At 35.0% G+C, this 14,254-nt stretch overlaps 1 protein-coding gene across 4 annotated transcripts in view; it reads right to left on the bottom strand.

Annotated features, from left to right (window-relative positions):
- Papola (poly(A) polymerase alpha) overlaps nucleotides 1-14,254 on the bottom strand; it is a 66,865-nt gene that overhangs the window by 15,777 nt on the left and 36,834 nt on the right. For all 4 annotated transcript variants that reach the window (XR_261947.2, XM_005390400.2, XM_005390404.2 and 1 more), the window contains exons 13-16: nucleotides 11,360-11,413; nucleotides 10,735-10,854; nucleotides 9,377-9,486; nucleotides 4,157-4,278 (exon numbers count right to left, since the gene is read on the bottom strand). Coding sequence is in view for 3 of the 4 variants with exons in the window: in XM_005390400.2 (XP_005390457.1) it covers nucleotides 4,157-4,278; nucleotides 9,377-9,486; nucleotides 10,735-10,854; nucleotides 11,360-11,413 (406 nt within the window). In the remaining variant the exon portion in view is untranslated. The remainder of the gene's footprint in view (nucleotides 1-4,156; nucleotides 4,279-9,376; nucleotides 9,487-10,734; nucleotides 10,855-11,359; nucleotides 11,414-14,254) is intronic.

Here is a 14,254-nt window from a genome sequence, read left to right as displayed (position 1 = left end):
ATACGAGGGAGGACAGTAAATAATATATTTGCGGGGCTGGGGATTTAGCTCAGTGGCAAAAGTGCCTGCCTGGCAAGCGCAAGGTCGTGAGTTCGGTTCCCGGTACCGGAGAAAAACCAAAAAAAACCAAAAAAAAAAAAAAATGTATTTGCTTATAAGCCAGTTGTAAAACAAAGTAATATTCTAAATAAGCATATTTCCTCCTCAGATACATTCACAAACCTTACTCTTCACTGGATGTGAGGATACTTCTACTAAGTAAATTATGTTCAATTACATACATGTACTGGCATGACCAAACACCTGTGACATGGTAGGTTAAGGATGTGTAAATGTGTGAAGATTTTAACTGCTTGGTCTGAAGATAAAACAGCATTCTACTTTGCTAAGTTCTGTGTCTGTATCAAGATTAATAGGAAAAGATTTCAAAGCCAAATAATCATAAACATTCTAAAAGAAAACAGGACAAAGAGCATACTTCAGAGAAATAAATGCTCATACTTTTCAGTCAGACCTAGGTCCAATTCCCAGCTTATACTGCAAAGTGGCTGTTTCTCAACTATTGTGGTTGTCATGTAAGAGTCAATACTCTGGGTTGCTGGAACATTAACTATAGAAAAGGACTGTTACGATGCTCCACAAATAGGAGCTAAGAGTAAGCAAGGTGGTTATGGTAATACAGTACACGTCTGTGATCCCAGCACGTGGGAGGAGGAGTCAGAAGACTGTGATGGGTTCAAGTCTGGCCTGAACTACACAGTGAGCCCTGTCTCAAAACACCAAAATGAAACAAACCAAGCTGTTCAGGATTCAGATTCCTAGACACTTGTTGTTTATAAAAAGAAGAAAGCTAGGTCAGGTGTGGCAGCACACGCCTGTAATTCCTGTACACAGGAGGCTGAGGCTGAGGATTGCTACATGTTAGAGGCCAGCCTAGGCTACACAGTGCATTCAAAGCCAGGCTGAACTGCATAGCAAAACCCTGTCTCAAAAACCAAAAGAAGAAGAAAGAAGAAAGTGCTATTTTAATAATGGAAGCTAGGAAATAATCTAAATTACTTCAAATACAGAAAGAGATTTAATCAAATTCTAGCCATGCAAAGAAACAGTAAAGATCATTTGGATAGAGGTCATAATACAGTAAGCACAAAATGTAGACCCTAAAATACTAATTTTCATCAAAAACCTTTTAAAACTATGTATGTGATAATGTGCATTGAAGAGTCACTGTAGAAATAAACTAAACATTAAGAACAAGGTAAGATAATAGTTACTTCATTTGATAAATAATTTAACAGTAAATTTCTGATACTCTCCTTTTATATAATTCTCTTTACATTCAAAATGGTTAATTCTAAAAAAATACTACTTAAACACAGTCAAAATAAAACATACTAAAATTCACTTAAGCCAGGTATGGTGGTGCATATATACTGGGAGGCTGAGGCAGGAATACCACAAATTGAAGGCCAGACTGAGATCCTGTCTCAAAATAAAAACAGATGCTGAGAATGTAGCTTGCTGTGAGCCTGCATCCAGCCCCAGCACCAAAACATTCACTTACAGCTGTTCCAAAGAACAGTACTACAATCAACAGTTAAGAGCATCACAGTGAATCTAGAATACTGGAAGGTCCAGTTGCCTGTTATAAGTATCTTCTAGTTAAGGCTGGAATAGCTACGTGCTAAAGAAACAACCTATTTGCATTCACTTATGAAAACAAAAAAATTTTATGTGTTTTTACATGCATCAAATTTACATTTAATTGCAATTGCCTTAACGTACTGATAACATGCTATCAGATTTGAAGGTGTAGCTCACTGATAAGAGTGCCTGCTTAGTATGCGTATATAGGGCCCTGGGTTCTATCCCCAGCACTGCAAGTAAATAAATAACCAAGAAGGACAATTAGAAGGCAAGGTTTAACATGACACTAAAACTGCTGAACAGTACAATCTGGTCACTTTCGAGATTAGTTAATTCACGAAAAATTAGTTTAAGCAGATTTTTCCCCAGTGCTGAGGAGAGAACAACAATTTTTAAAGGTAACATTATAGGCTGAGGGCACAGCTCAGTGGTATACTGCCTGTCTACTATATTTAAGGCCCTGGGTTCGGTATCCAGCATCCCCTAACATAGAAAAGACCAAGAAAAGTTAGCATAGTTAAGCCCTCAAAATGTTCATTTTAGGCCCTCCCCCCCACCTCACGTGGCTGTCCCTAAGCTCTGAAAGATGATGGTGCTAACAGTACAAGAAGCTACCACAACCATTTCCTATGTCCCAGGCACTGGTACATGGATTGACTCATTTAATCATCATGAAAATATCTAAAGATATCGGGAAAAATTTTATCCCAATTTTAGCTATAAGGAAAATCAAGAACAAGGCTGGATATGGTGGCTCACACCTGTAATCCCAGCACTCAGAAGGCTGAGGCAGGAATTCAAAGCCAGCCTAGCTATAAAGTGAGTTCAAGGCCAGCCGGAATTCCATAGCAAAACCCTGTCTCAAAAGGACAAAAAATAAAAAAAATTTAAAAAATCAAGAACAGATGTTTGTTACCTAATATCACAAGATAGGAAACAGCAGGGCCTGAGTCTTCCTGAATATAGTGTTCATCACTCCCTGATGTATACTTTACTTCATCGTGTCTCTCTTAAACATATTACTTTGTAAGTTTTGAAACTTGTAAACTTTACAGGTAATTATCAAATGGTACATATGCATGTGTGTCTTCTTAGCAGATGCAACTGTAGTTCATGTATGTTGACTGTTGTGTACTGTAAGGTATTTATTCCATTATAGGAATAAGCCATCAACCTTATCTTTTGCTTTATTTTTTTTTCAGAAGGGATCTCGCTATGTTGTGCAGCCAATCTCAAACTCGCGGGCTCAAGTGATCCTTCTGCCTCAGCCTTCTGAGTAGGTGGGACTATATAACGGTGTGCTTCTGAACCTTCCAAGCCATCTGTTTTTGAAACCAATTAAAGAACAGATGATGTTATTGTGCATTAAAATTTGCACTATGATCACTACTGAGTCCAAATAAAGAAGGGAACGCAGGCTCAGTTATTTAAAAGAAAGCATTAAATCTAAAACACCATTATGCACTATCTTACCTCTGCTGTCTGTCCTTTATAATCAATAACATCTAATTTTTAAATAATGTAACTTTTAATTTTTGAATAAAGTATTTTTGTACATTTACCAAAAATGGCAATTTCATTTTTTAAACATGTAATTTACTTAATCAGATATAATCTAATTTAATTTTGCTTACTTTTTTTTTTTTGTCTTTTTGAGACAGGGTCTCACTATGCAGTTCAGCCTGGCCTTGACCCCACTCTGTAGCCCAGGATGGTCTTGAACTCCCAACGATCCTCCTGCCTCAGCCTCCAGAATGCTGGGCTTACAGGCATGCGCCACCACGCCCGGCTAATTTTGTTTACTTTTTAAAGGAGAGGAGGTTATAACCCTAGCACTGAAAGGCAGAGGGGAGAGTCTGCTGAGAGTCTGAGCCCAGCCTGGGTTACACAGCAAGTTCAAGGCCTGTGTGATATAGTAAGACCCTGGCTCCAAAAACACCAACCATCAGTCAATCAATGAAAGGAATCCAACATTCATGTGAGATTTTAAATGTTTAAGAATAAAAGGTTTGAAAAAAGCGTAATGAATAAAACCATTATGTATTACAAACATGTACTAATAAAAATTTAAAAATAGTAAGAATTTGAGTGTACACAAAATAAGGATCTGAAGTATCACCGCTTATCTGACGTCTGAGATAAGTGTATCCAAGTAAACTGATTAGAGGCCAGGCATGGTGGTGCATGCTGCAGCCCCCACACTCAGGAGGCTTAAGGCAGGAGGACTGCCGTGAATTCCAGAGCAGTCTGGGCTACTGAGTGGGTCAAGGCCAGCCTGCACTACATAGAGGGACCTGTCTCAAAATAACAAACACCAACAAAAAGTGTAAAAAATAAAAAGAAAACTGATTAGAGCAAGTTTTTACATAATAGAACTGCTCTCACAAAATAGGGTTTTTAAATGCTACAATCTATTTCACGTGACCCATTAACCTAAATTCTGAAATACTGACAGGATAGATGCACAAACATGTTAGTGATGTTGCTGTTAAGTACTCTCTAAATTTACCTTTTTCTTTTTCTGAAGCACATGATTAGGTAGTAGTTGATGGAGTTGCTTTCTTTTTACATGCATTGCAGCAATTTTCATATCCACCTCAAACATCTTGCTGTTTATTGCTTGCCTATAAACTATACAATTAGACATTGTTACAAGAAACAGAAACATTTTAATAAAGGCAAGTTTAAATTCACTGAGGAAACGGGCGTATTCCAAGTAGGGACCCCTATTCCCATCACTCTGCGCATTTACAGAACTCTCAGCTCGTGACACGGCCCTCACCTGATATAACTCACTGCCTGGACAAACTGTAATTTACCGTAAGATGCACATAATAATGAATAAAAACACAAAATATACTTAATCTTCCGGTGTAGTAATTCTTTATGTACCTCTTCAGGTAGTTAACTTTAAAGAGTAACAGTTTAAGAAACATCAGAGTTACAGGAAAAGGATTAAAAAATCCATTTCCCTTCATGTTACCAGTATAATTTAAAATTTTATTCTCAGTATGTTAACACATGTGTCAAGTCAGATTTATTAAACTCTACCTAAAGATACCTTTCTAAGAATCTGCAAGATAAAATTTGAAGTGATGCACACTTTCTATTATAAAAATACCAAAAGTCAAAGGTTCAAATAAATTTATGCTACAAATAAAATACTTTACTTATTATTTATGCTACAAACAAACCCAATTATTTAGGTTCTAGGGCCTGAAAATGAGAAAAATCATTCATACAATAAATACTGATTGAGCATCTAAACTAAGACTGTATCCATAAGGTAAAAATTGAAGATGTAACAGTATAAAGAGCCAGAGTGGTGGCGCACGCCTGTAATCCCAGCACTTGGGAGGCTGAGGCAGGAGGGTAGTCCCCCGAGTTCGAGGCCAGTCTGGGCTACATACTGAATCCAGGCCAGCCTGAACTACAGTGAGACTCTGTCTCAAAAAAACCAAACTAAAAAAAAACAAAACAACAGAGAATAAAAGAGACCAAAAGAATTTCACAGAGTCTACATTCTAGTGAATACAATGAACAAAAATCAAAAGAATATACTGCATATCAAATGGTGATAGGTACTATGGAGAAAAATTGAATAGGGCAGAGGAAAGCTCAGCCTAGCATCTGAGTTAAATCTGACTGAAGATTTAAATGATTATGAGAAAGTGAGCTCAAAGTACCTACAGGAATAACATTTCAGGGAAACATCAAGAACCAGATGGCCTCAACAGGAAGCCTGGATCAACTGAGAAACAAAAAAAGAAAAACAGCAAAGAAAAAAGAAAAAGGCCAGAAGGTAAGACGAACAGTAGAATCCATAATCCCTCTTCTGCAACTTGCAAAACTCAGAATCTTCCAACACAGAAGGTTTTCCTTAAGACCCGTGTCAAAACTTATCTACAAACGAACCGTGCGATCCCGGCTATCTGTGGCTATTGGCCTTTAACTTTGGCTTCGGTGAATTCAATTGCTCCTTACAAACAATCTGTGATCCCAAGTGCTGCTCGTGGTCCTGCTGTGTATCTTATGTATCTTGGTTGTAACATTACTCCCTTTCCGGCCAAACATCTGGAGATTACGAACTTTTAAAAATGGAGTCAGAGAAGGTAAGAATAACAAGGCCAGGTGAGGAGAAGCCAAGCGGTGGACTTTCATTCTGAGCGAGACGGGCAGCCATTATAGGTTTTAAGCAGACAACATATGATTTGGCTTAACGGTAACATTTGGAGGGTAGGTAAGAATGTAAGGTAGACAAGGGCAGGACAGAAAAGCTACGGCAAGGAAAATAATCCAACAGAACAATAAAAGTGGTGTGAACTAGCATTAGAAATAACATTAATAAGAACCTCAATGAGTTCTGGAAAAAAGAGGCAAAACTACTTCATAATGCATTAATGTCAAATAGTGAAAAAAACAGTCAAATGCCTCTAAGTTTTCTAACACTACCACCTGAACTACTCAAAGCTGGAAAGACTGGGGACAAAAATTTCTCTTATGAACACGTTATATTTGTTTTATTTAAAAAGCTACATCAAGAATTCTAGGGGCTGGGGATTTAGCTCAGCAGCAAAAGCGCCTGCCTGGCAAGCGCAAGGTCGTGAGTTCGGTTCCCGGTACCAGAGAAAAACCAAAAAAAAACAAAAAACAAAACAAAACAAAAAAGAATTCTATTAAAATGTCTCAAGATACAAAACTGAATATCTTTCCCCAAATATCTAAAAGATCCTTGAAAATCTATGATTCAGTAGTACAATCTTTAATAAACAGCCTAATCTTGATGCAGTGTACAAAACTTATATTCTAATTCAGTATCTGTCTATAGCTTGTTTGTTCATAAACAGATTAGGCCGACACCAGAATTTTTACTTTAGAACAAGCACTTCAGTGGCACCTATGAGAAGGAGTACCAATAGATAGCATCTTAAAAATCTGTAGGGATTGTATTGTCACAAGTTATATCCTTAAAACATGGACTGTTTTACACAAACAACTGTACTACATTCAACCTACTTTCCTAATGATGAAAATTTATTTGGCAATTCTTTGAACCAAAAACTAATTTTATATAAAACTCAATGTATTTTAATCTAAAGTTGTCAAGAACACAAAGATTATGTATCAAAATTAGATCAATAGTTGGACAGTATAGCTGAGTGGTAGAGTATATACCTAGCAAGTGCAATGTCCTGAGTACACTCCCCAGCACCAAATAAAAGAACTGAAAATCAATGTGCAGATTCCTCCAGAAAATAAAAATTTCATTTGACCCAGCTATCCCCCTTCTAGCTATCTTCCCAAAAGAGTTAAAGTTATATTACAGGGATCCATGCATACTCATGTTTAGAGTAGCACAAAATAGCATTACCTTCGAAACATCAAAAGATAAATGAAAAAGGAAATGTATTTATTCACAAAATGAAGTACAATTTTGCCATAAAGAAAGATAAATGTGTAAATGGATACAACCTGAGAACATAATGTTAAGTGAAATAAGTCAGACATATGAGCTGAAATATGGTTTCCCTTGTACGAGAAACTGAACTATATACTATATACGGAGAAAACGAAAGAGAGCAGAAATAGAAGATAAGGTAAGGAGACATCCAAAGAGGTCCCCAAATTATTCCACTACTTCAAAAACTTTACTATATATGCTAATTTATTTATTTCCTGCTAATTTGTTTATGTTACTAGTTTGCCTCAGCTCACTGAAGAGCAAGTTTTGTGCTTTTATCTGCCTGTTTCTTTTTGGTGAGTCCTTTTAGTCCACAAATTGTACTGTAACAGTCTTGACATTCTTTGAAGATTATGAAACGCACTGTACTAACCAGTTATTGTTATGAAATATGTTTTTTCATTTTTTTGTATCAAAAAGTGCTTTTCTTATTTTATTTATACCTGCTTGTATTACACTATCCTAAACATGGAACTAAAAGAAGAAAAATCACCTTCTATATCTAAGTTCTATCATGTTACTAATGGCAACACTGTTGACGGTTATCAGAATCACTACAAAAAACACCCACCCAGTAGGAATGCATGAGCAGCACTGCTAGTGGTCAGACATAAAGGTGCAACCAGTTGGTGTCTTATGTACCTCTTCCACTGTCACTGTACCTGGGCATTTATACCAAAATCCAGACAAAAATCAATCCTTGTCTGCAGGCAGTCTGTTCCAACCCCTCCCCGGCAACTGATACCTGAAACCCTGAAATACTAAACCCTCTATCTATTATGGTTCTTCCACATACCTATGATAAAGTTAAAATTATAAAGTAGAACAGTAAAACATCAACAGGAACTAATACTAAAAAAGAACAATGTTAACAGTATATCCTAATAGCTGAGTGTGGGGTCTTTCAGTATTCTACCGCGCTATGCTCACCCTTGTTCAGAAGTGCGACGATGTAAGATGACATGATGCTGTGATGAGATGAGGATGACTCGGGCACTTAGGTATAACATTAGGCTGCTATGTAAGGGACACTTAAATCCAAGAATAGCAATATGGCAACTGCCTGATAACCTATGGCTACACTAGAACTGCAGTGTTTACAATGCCGTTTCACCATGCTACTCTGCACAGAACACAATTTTAAATTTGTGAATTACTTCTGTAGTACTTACAGACAGTGGCCAACACTGAACAAATGAAATTGTGGAAAAGTGGAATTGCTCATAAGCATAGACTACTGCATTCTTTTTCTTTATTTCTCCTTTACATTATAGTGTATAATACTGAACTTTCTTTTCTTCCTTCTTTCTTTCTCAATACTGCAGATCAAACTTAGGGCCTCATACATACCAGGCAAGCACTTTACCACTAAGCCACAATCTAACCCCTGTTGTTAAATTTTATTTCTGAAATGGTGTTGTGCAGGCTGGCATTAAACTTGCAATCCTCCTGCCTCAGCCTCCCAAACAGCTAGGGTCACATGTGTGCCACACCCAACCCACCTAGCTTTTTAACAAATTATCTCCAATTTTTTCTTTTTCTTTAATATGTGAAAATTTAATGTTAAATATCAATATTTAAAGAGAAAACACGTATTGACAGCAGAAAATGCCGTTTACTAAAATTGTTTATATTGGAGAAGGAGGGATATTTCAAAGAGAACAGAATTTAGTCCTTCACAAAGATATAATTATCCCTATGTATGTTCACTAGTTCCTTGAGAAGCTATTCATCTATGGCATGGCTTTCTGTTCTGTCAACTGTATCCTCAATTCAATCTTTAGTTAAAACATATACCTTTATCTATGACAAGTCAATCTGAAATGTAAACATAATCAGCCTGTATCTCACCTATGAACTAACACTTGAATCTCTATTTCACAAATGAGAAAAATTTCTTCAAGCTAGTACAGGTTCAGCTTAATCAATTTCTAAGGTTCAAAGTGACAATGGCAGTCAGAAATACTATTATTATAGACATCACTAGAACATTCAGATTGTTTCTAATTTCACATGGAATTATGGACAAATTTTAAAAAGGTTCTACTTAACTTTTAAAGGACTATCACAATAGAGAAGTCATTTATGTATCAGACATTTTTTACTGGAACTAGTAACCGATTCAAAACCATCAACCTTATTTTATGGCTGCTGTCCAACCTTCTCAAGTAATGTCAATAATTATAAATATAACTAGGTACTTTACATATCAAGACACATTTAAAATGCAAGCACCTAAATATTTTGATTATCCAAATAGAGACATACCTGTATCTGTGAAAGACTGAATATCATAGGTGAGATCAACACTGAGATTTTCAGAATTTTCTGTTTTTTTAAACACTAACCCAATCACCCACATTGTACGAAATTCTTCCCTGTAAAGAAGAGCATTGTATCAGGATTCATGACACAGCTACCAATGGGATGACCATCTGGGCTATGTAGAAAATTCTATAATATAAATATATGGACAAATTAGGCTCAACGCCCAGACTCAATCAGAGCTCAAAGTTTTACTTGAAACTGCTTCTCTACATTTCTACTACCACATAAAACAATCAGACTTCCAGAACAAGAATATTCTTATTACATCTGCATGTTTTTAATGATTCTAAGACACCAGGGGCACCAGAATCAAAGACAAATTACATTCAAACTAATGAGGGGGAAAGATGGATACTTTTTAGCGAAGTCTGAACGTTCATTTCTAAATATAAAAATTTGATTTTTTTGGTACCTGGAATCAAACTTAGGACCTTGTGCTTGCCACACAGGTGCTTGTGCCACTGAGCTATATGCTTGGCTCTAAATATAAAAATTTAACTAGAACTTATTTATCAAACTTTTAAAAGTTAATTTGGAAGGAATATAAATTTGACTAACATAGCAACAGAACCAGTTGATTCAGCTATTTCTCAATACTGAACAGTGGATTTACTGATTAAAACATCAGGTATTTTAATAATTAAAGGAGTAGTAACCAAAAAGCTGTAAACAGTTCAAAGAATCAAAATATTCTACAATAACAAACTTGTATTTATCAATCTTTCTCTGATGTTTATCTTATACAATGTTATTACTATTACTCTACTATTTCCCCAAATGCAAGAAAATATAAAGTCTCAAGTTAACAGTAATAATAAAACTAGCAACTGACCTTTGCAAGATTCTTCGAAGAAAAAGTAAGCCTATTATTTTTATTCCTGTCTCTTAGGAATAGTCTAGAATCCACCACATACCAGAAATTTTGCAAGGTCAAATCAAAATGTATCTCAATTAATAAAAGAGTGACGTTTGGTATAGCAGGTACATTATACAGGACAGGAGAAAAAGGAAGGTTAAGAAAAACTACAAACAGCACTACAGCAGATCTGCAAAATGTGAACTCAGCACCTCATTAGAAACTATTTTTAGAGAAAAAATTTTATTTCAGTGCTGAGTTTTCAAGAAAGCCTCTTCAATTTTTCTGATCAGGAAAAAAATGAAGTTAAAAAATTTAAATTTGCTTTGAGCTATATATAAAATCAACAATAGTGATACTATTTATAAAAATTGTCTGTGAGCATCTATGAATGAAGCTGAAAGATGGGTGGGAAAATGAGACTCATCAGAAGGCTGCTTACTTGTCAGGGTTTTCCTTGGGTGCTGGGAACGACTGGGGATTCACATGAGCCAATGTAATAAATTCATTCTTCTCCAAGCTTCCAACCAGGATTCGGATTTTTGATTCCACCAAGCCCACCCTGAACAAATGTTATGTACTATTAATGAAAGTTTTGGTTGAGTTTACTTTTTTAAAAAAATCAAATGTTTATGTAAAAAATATGAAGATCATATCCAACTTAAAACATATAGCAAGGCCGTTCAACTGGATAAACTATCTCCCTCTCCCCCAAAAAACTCAAAAGCATTGTGCTCTACCCATGAAGGCTTAACTTGAGGGGAAAAGCGAAAAAGCACAGTTCATCCGAATCAGGAAGGTTACAAGAGATATTCCCACGAACATTTAAAGAAAAATCCGCAAGCTAAAAACAAAGCATTTTTTAAAAAAACGGTACATAGCTCTTTAATAAAGCAAAAAATAAAGATGCATATGGATCCCCGCATTCCTGGACTTCCACTAGTAATAACATTCTACTTAGGAACAAATCAAAAAAGCTCTGCGTCTTAAAGGCTTCCATCTCCTACTATGTCTATCTGGCTCAATTTGAAGTTTATTTTTTCTGTAAAGTCTGATCTACTACTCACCATTCTAGGCGTTGTTTTTCTGTTGGTGCACTTGCTAGAAGTACAATATAATGCCTTTGAAGATAAAGACAACACGCTATTTATTTTATGTATGTGCTTTATGTTGGATATCAAAACCATAACAAAATAAGTTTTACAACTACAGATCAGTATCAGTTTAGCAAGGCTACAATCTCAATATGCACATACAATCACGTAACTAAATTCCCTGTTTCTAACTACTAGGAAGTTTAGTATTTCTGGAAAAATCTGTCTCTAGAACTGTGGCAGAGTAAATCACGCTGCTCTAAAATTTTTTTTCTGAAATAAAGAAAAAAAGTGAGGTTATGAATTACTGAAACAGCAGCTGAATTTAAGAAGGCTGAATAAACACTGACAGTCCCGCTCAACAGCTCCAATGAAGGGCTCTCTACCCAGGAAAGAGCTGCACACTGAAATACCTGTTCAACAAACATGTTTTAATGGAAACAAAACATCAGGGCTTGGCCACAAAAGTAATACTAATACTAATACTAATAAAATTAAAATGACTAACATCAAATGTATCACATTTTTAAAATAATATGAAATGGTCATGGAAAGCAAAATCAGGCCCCATGACTTCTCCAAGGTAACAGGGAAAGTTTCTGTGACAAGAAAAAAACAACACTACTCCTAAAATCAACCAAAATACATCTGATTTCAGAATTCAATCCCATTCAAAATAGAGAAATAGCAAAGTTTTATTTCAGAAAACACCATCATGATGAAACATCTATTTTTAGGTCAACTTACAAGTATTACACTTAAAGTATAATTATAAGTCTATCTTTCTCAGACTAATAAAATTCAGTAAAATAAACACTTCTACATTATCTAATAAGTTCTGGAAGCTAAATTTCACAGAAGCAGCTTTATCTCAACTTGTAAAATGACACCATTATCTAGTAACATGGATACTACTTAGGAAAGTGACAGTATGGCCAGTATTTCTTATTTTTCTAAAGGCCCAAAAGCTTTCTGATGTTTTCTCACATTTTACAAGTATGGTTTCTACCCAGATATAAGTCTGACCAGAGCCAGGAAAAAACTGCCATAGTTCAAAAGAAATAACATAAGGACATTTTACGAAAGGTTAACAAGTCTACGGACCAAAAGCATTTTTAAACCACGCTTCCTTAAAACAGCCCACCTATTGTTTAAATTATGTTCACAACACAGGAAAAACTAGCTCCAACTCTTTGTAACCCTGGTTTAATTCAAAGACTTGCGCACATCACCTGTAATGGGATAATAGTACTTTACTGGCAAAAATATTTAAATGTTAAGTATTTACAAATTGACAGAGGCAAATGTACAGAAAAAGGTGTGTATGTATACATATAAACACAAATGAAACATATGTCTACATGGATATGTGAAAATGTACAGGCACAAACCAGGTCACACAAAACTGTAAAAGCTCACGCAGTGTGTATAAAGAAACTCATACTCAGAGCCATAAATTGAAACAAGAATCCTTGCTGGAATTTGAACTTCCTGGGCTATTAAAAAAATGTGTCTTAGAACTAAATTTTCTTAAATAGGAAAAAGAGATAAAAGTAGAGCTCTCTCTTAAGTGTAGGAACTTTTAACAATAGTATTAACATCACCCATGCCCGCAGAACCTTATAAAGTTGTCTGGGATTACCTAGTGTTAAGAACAAACTCCCAATTTTTAAATCATTCTTTAGAACACTGTCAAATTAAATATTATTTACCAGTACCAGTCTTCAACAAATGCTTAAGTGATACAGGAGAAAGGTCTCTATTTACAAAGACAAAATAAACCAGTACACTCAAATATACACTCATTTGAACTCAGACAAAATATACATCCTACTGAATATAATTCTGATGGCAATTCAAAGTTTAAAGCTTTGAAGTCTAAAGAGTTTTCAACCCTGATTGGTATCAAAATGGGTGTGGGTTTCTTCTTTGTACAATGTTTATACACAAATTCATATATTTACATATAGGTAAAAGGTTTAATAATATTTACAGTGAGAATGTTCTTTGCTCAACCACACTTACTCAAACTTCAACTGCCAGTAAGTGCAATAATTTAACTATTGAAGAATATAAGCTGTAAATATTTTTCTTGAGTAATTAGAAAAATAAAAACCCATCTAAAAAATTAAAAATAAAACCCCAACTTCTTTCTCTATAAACCTATTTACTTTTAAGAACAGAATTATTACTCAATTCCCAAGGTCTCTACCAGAATAGAAAACAAACAGAAACACTTCTAAACTTGTTTTTGTACCAAAATATGCGATCCTCTATTTCACAAATGCCATTCAATCAGTAGTCTTAAACATCTGCATAACATGCTCTGAATGTAATATAACATCAATAACCCTTTCCCCAAATTTACACATTATCCTGTTGTTTCCAATAAAAATTATCAAAATGTATTCTATGTGGATAAAATCCACTTATAACAATACTTACATTGACTTGTTATATTACCTAATAATTGTTTTCAAAAAAGCATCCTCTAAGTAGATTTCCTGGTCATTTCATCTCAATATTATACCTGTATAGACCATAACTCAGATGGTAACACTGAAATTCTTACAAATCCTTGTAATTTTATCTTTATGTAATTCAGAATTAAGAAGTACAAATACACATTTTGTATCTTTTAAAAAATTAGGCTAAATTATTTTATACATACTTCATTAAAATTATAAATTAATCTTACACTTAGAACATCGTTTTGGCTTTGCTAGTATCTTTCCTTTTTTCTTTTCTAATGAACTGTAAGGCCTGAAATGTCCATTCACTATTCCTATGTTAACAATGTATCTTACTGCTAGTTGTGAAATTATGTTAAAGAGCTATGGAAAACATATTTTTTGAACTCTAAAATTT

The sequence above is a fragment of the Chinchilla lanigera genome, unplaced genomic scaffold (assembly GCF_000276665.1).
Source record: "Chinchilla lanigera isolate Chin_1 unplaced genomic scaffold, ChiLan1.0 scaffold00037, whole genome shotgun sequence".
NCBI classification, from domain to species: domain Eukaryota; kingdom Metazoa; phylum Chordata; class Mammalia; order Rodentia; family Chinchillidae; genus Chinchilla; species Chinchilla lanigera.
Note: the sequence above shows the minus strand (reverse complement) of the source record. Positions and strands in the feature narration are given on the sequence as shown.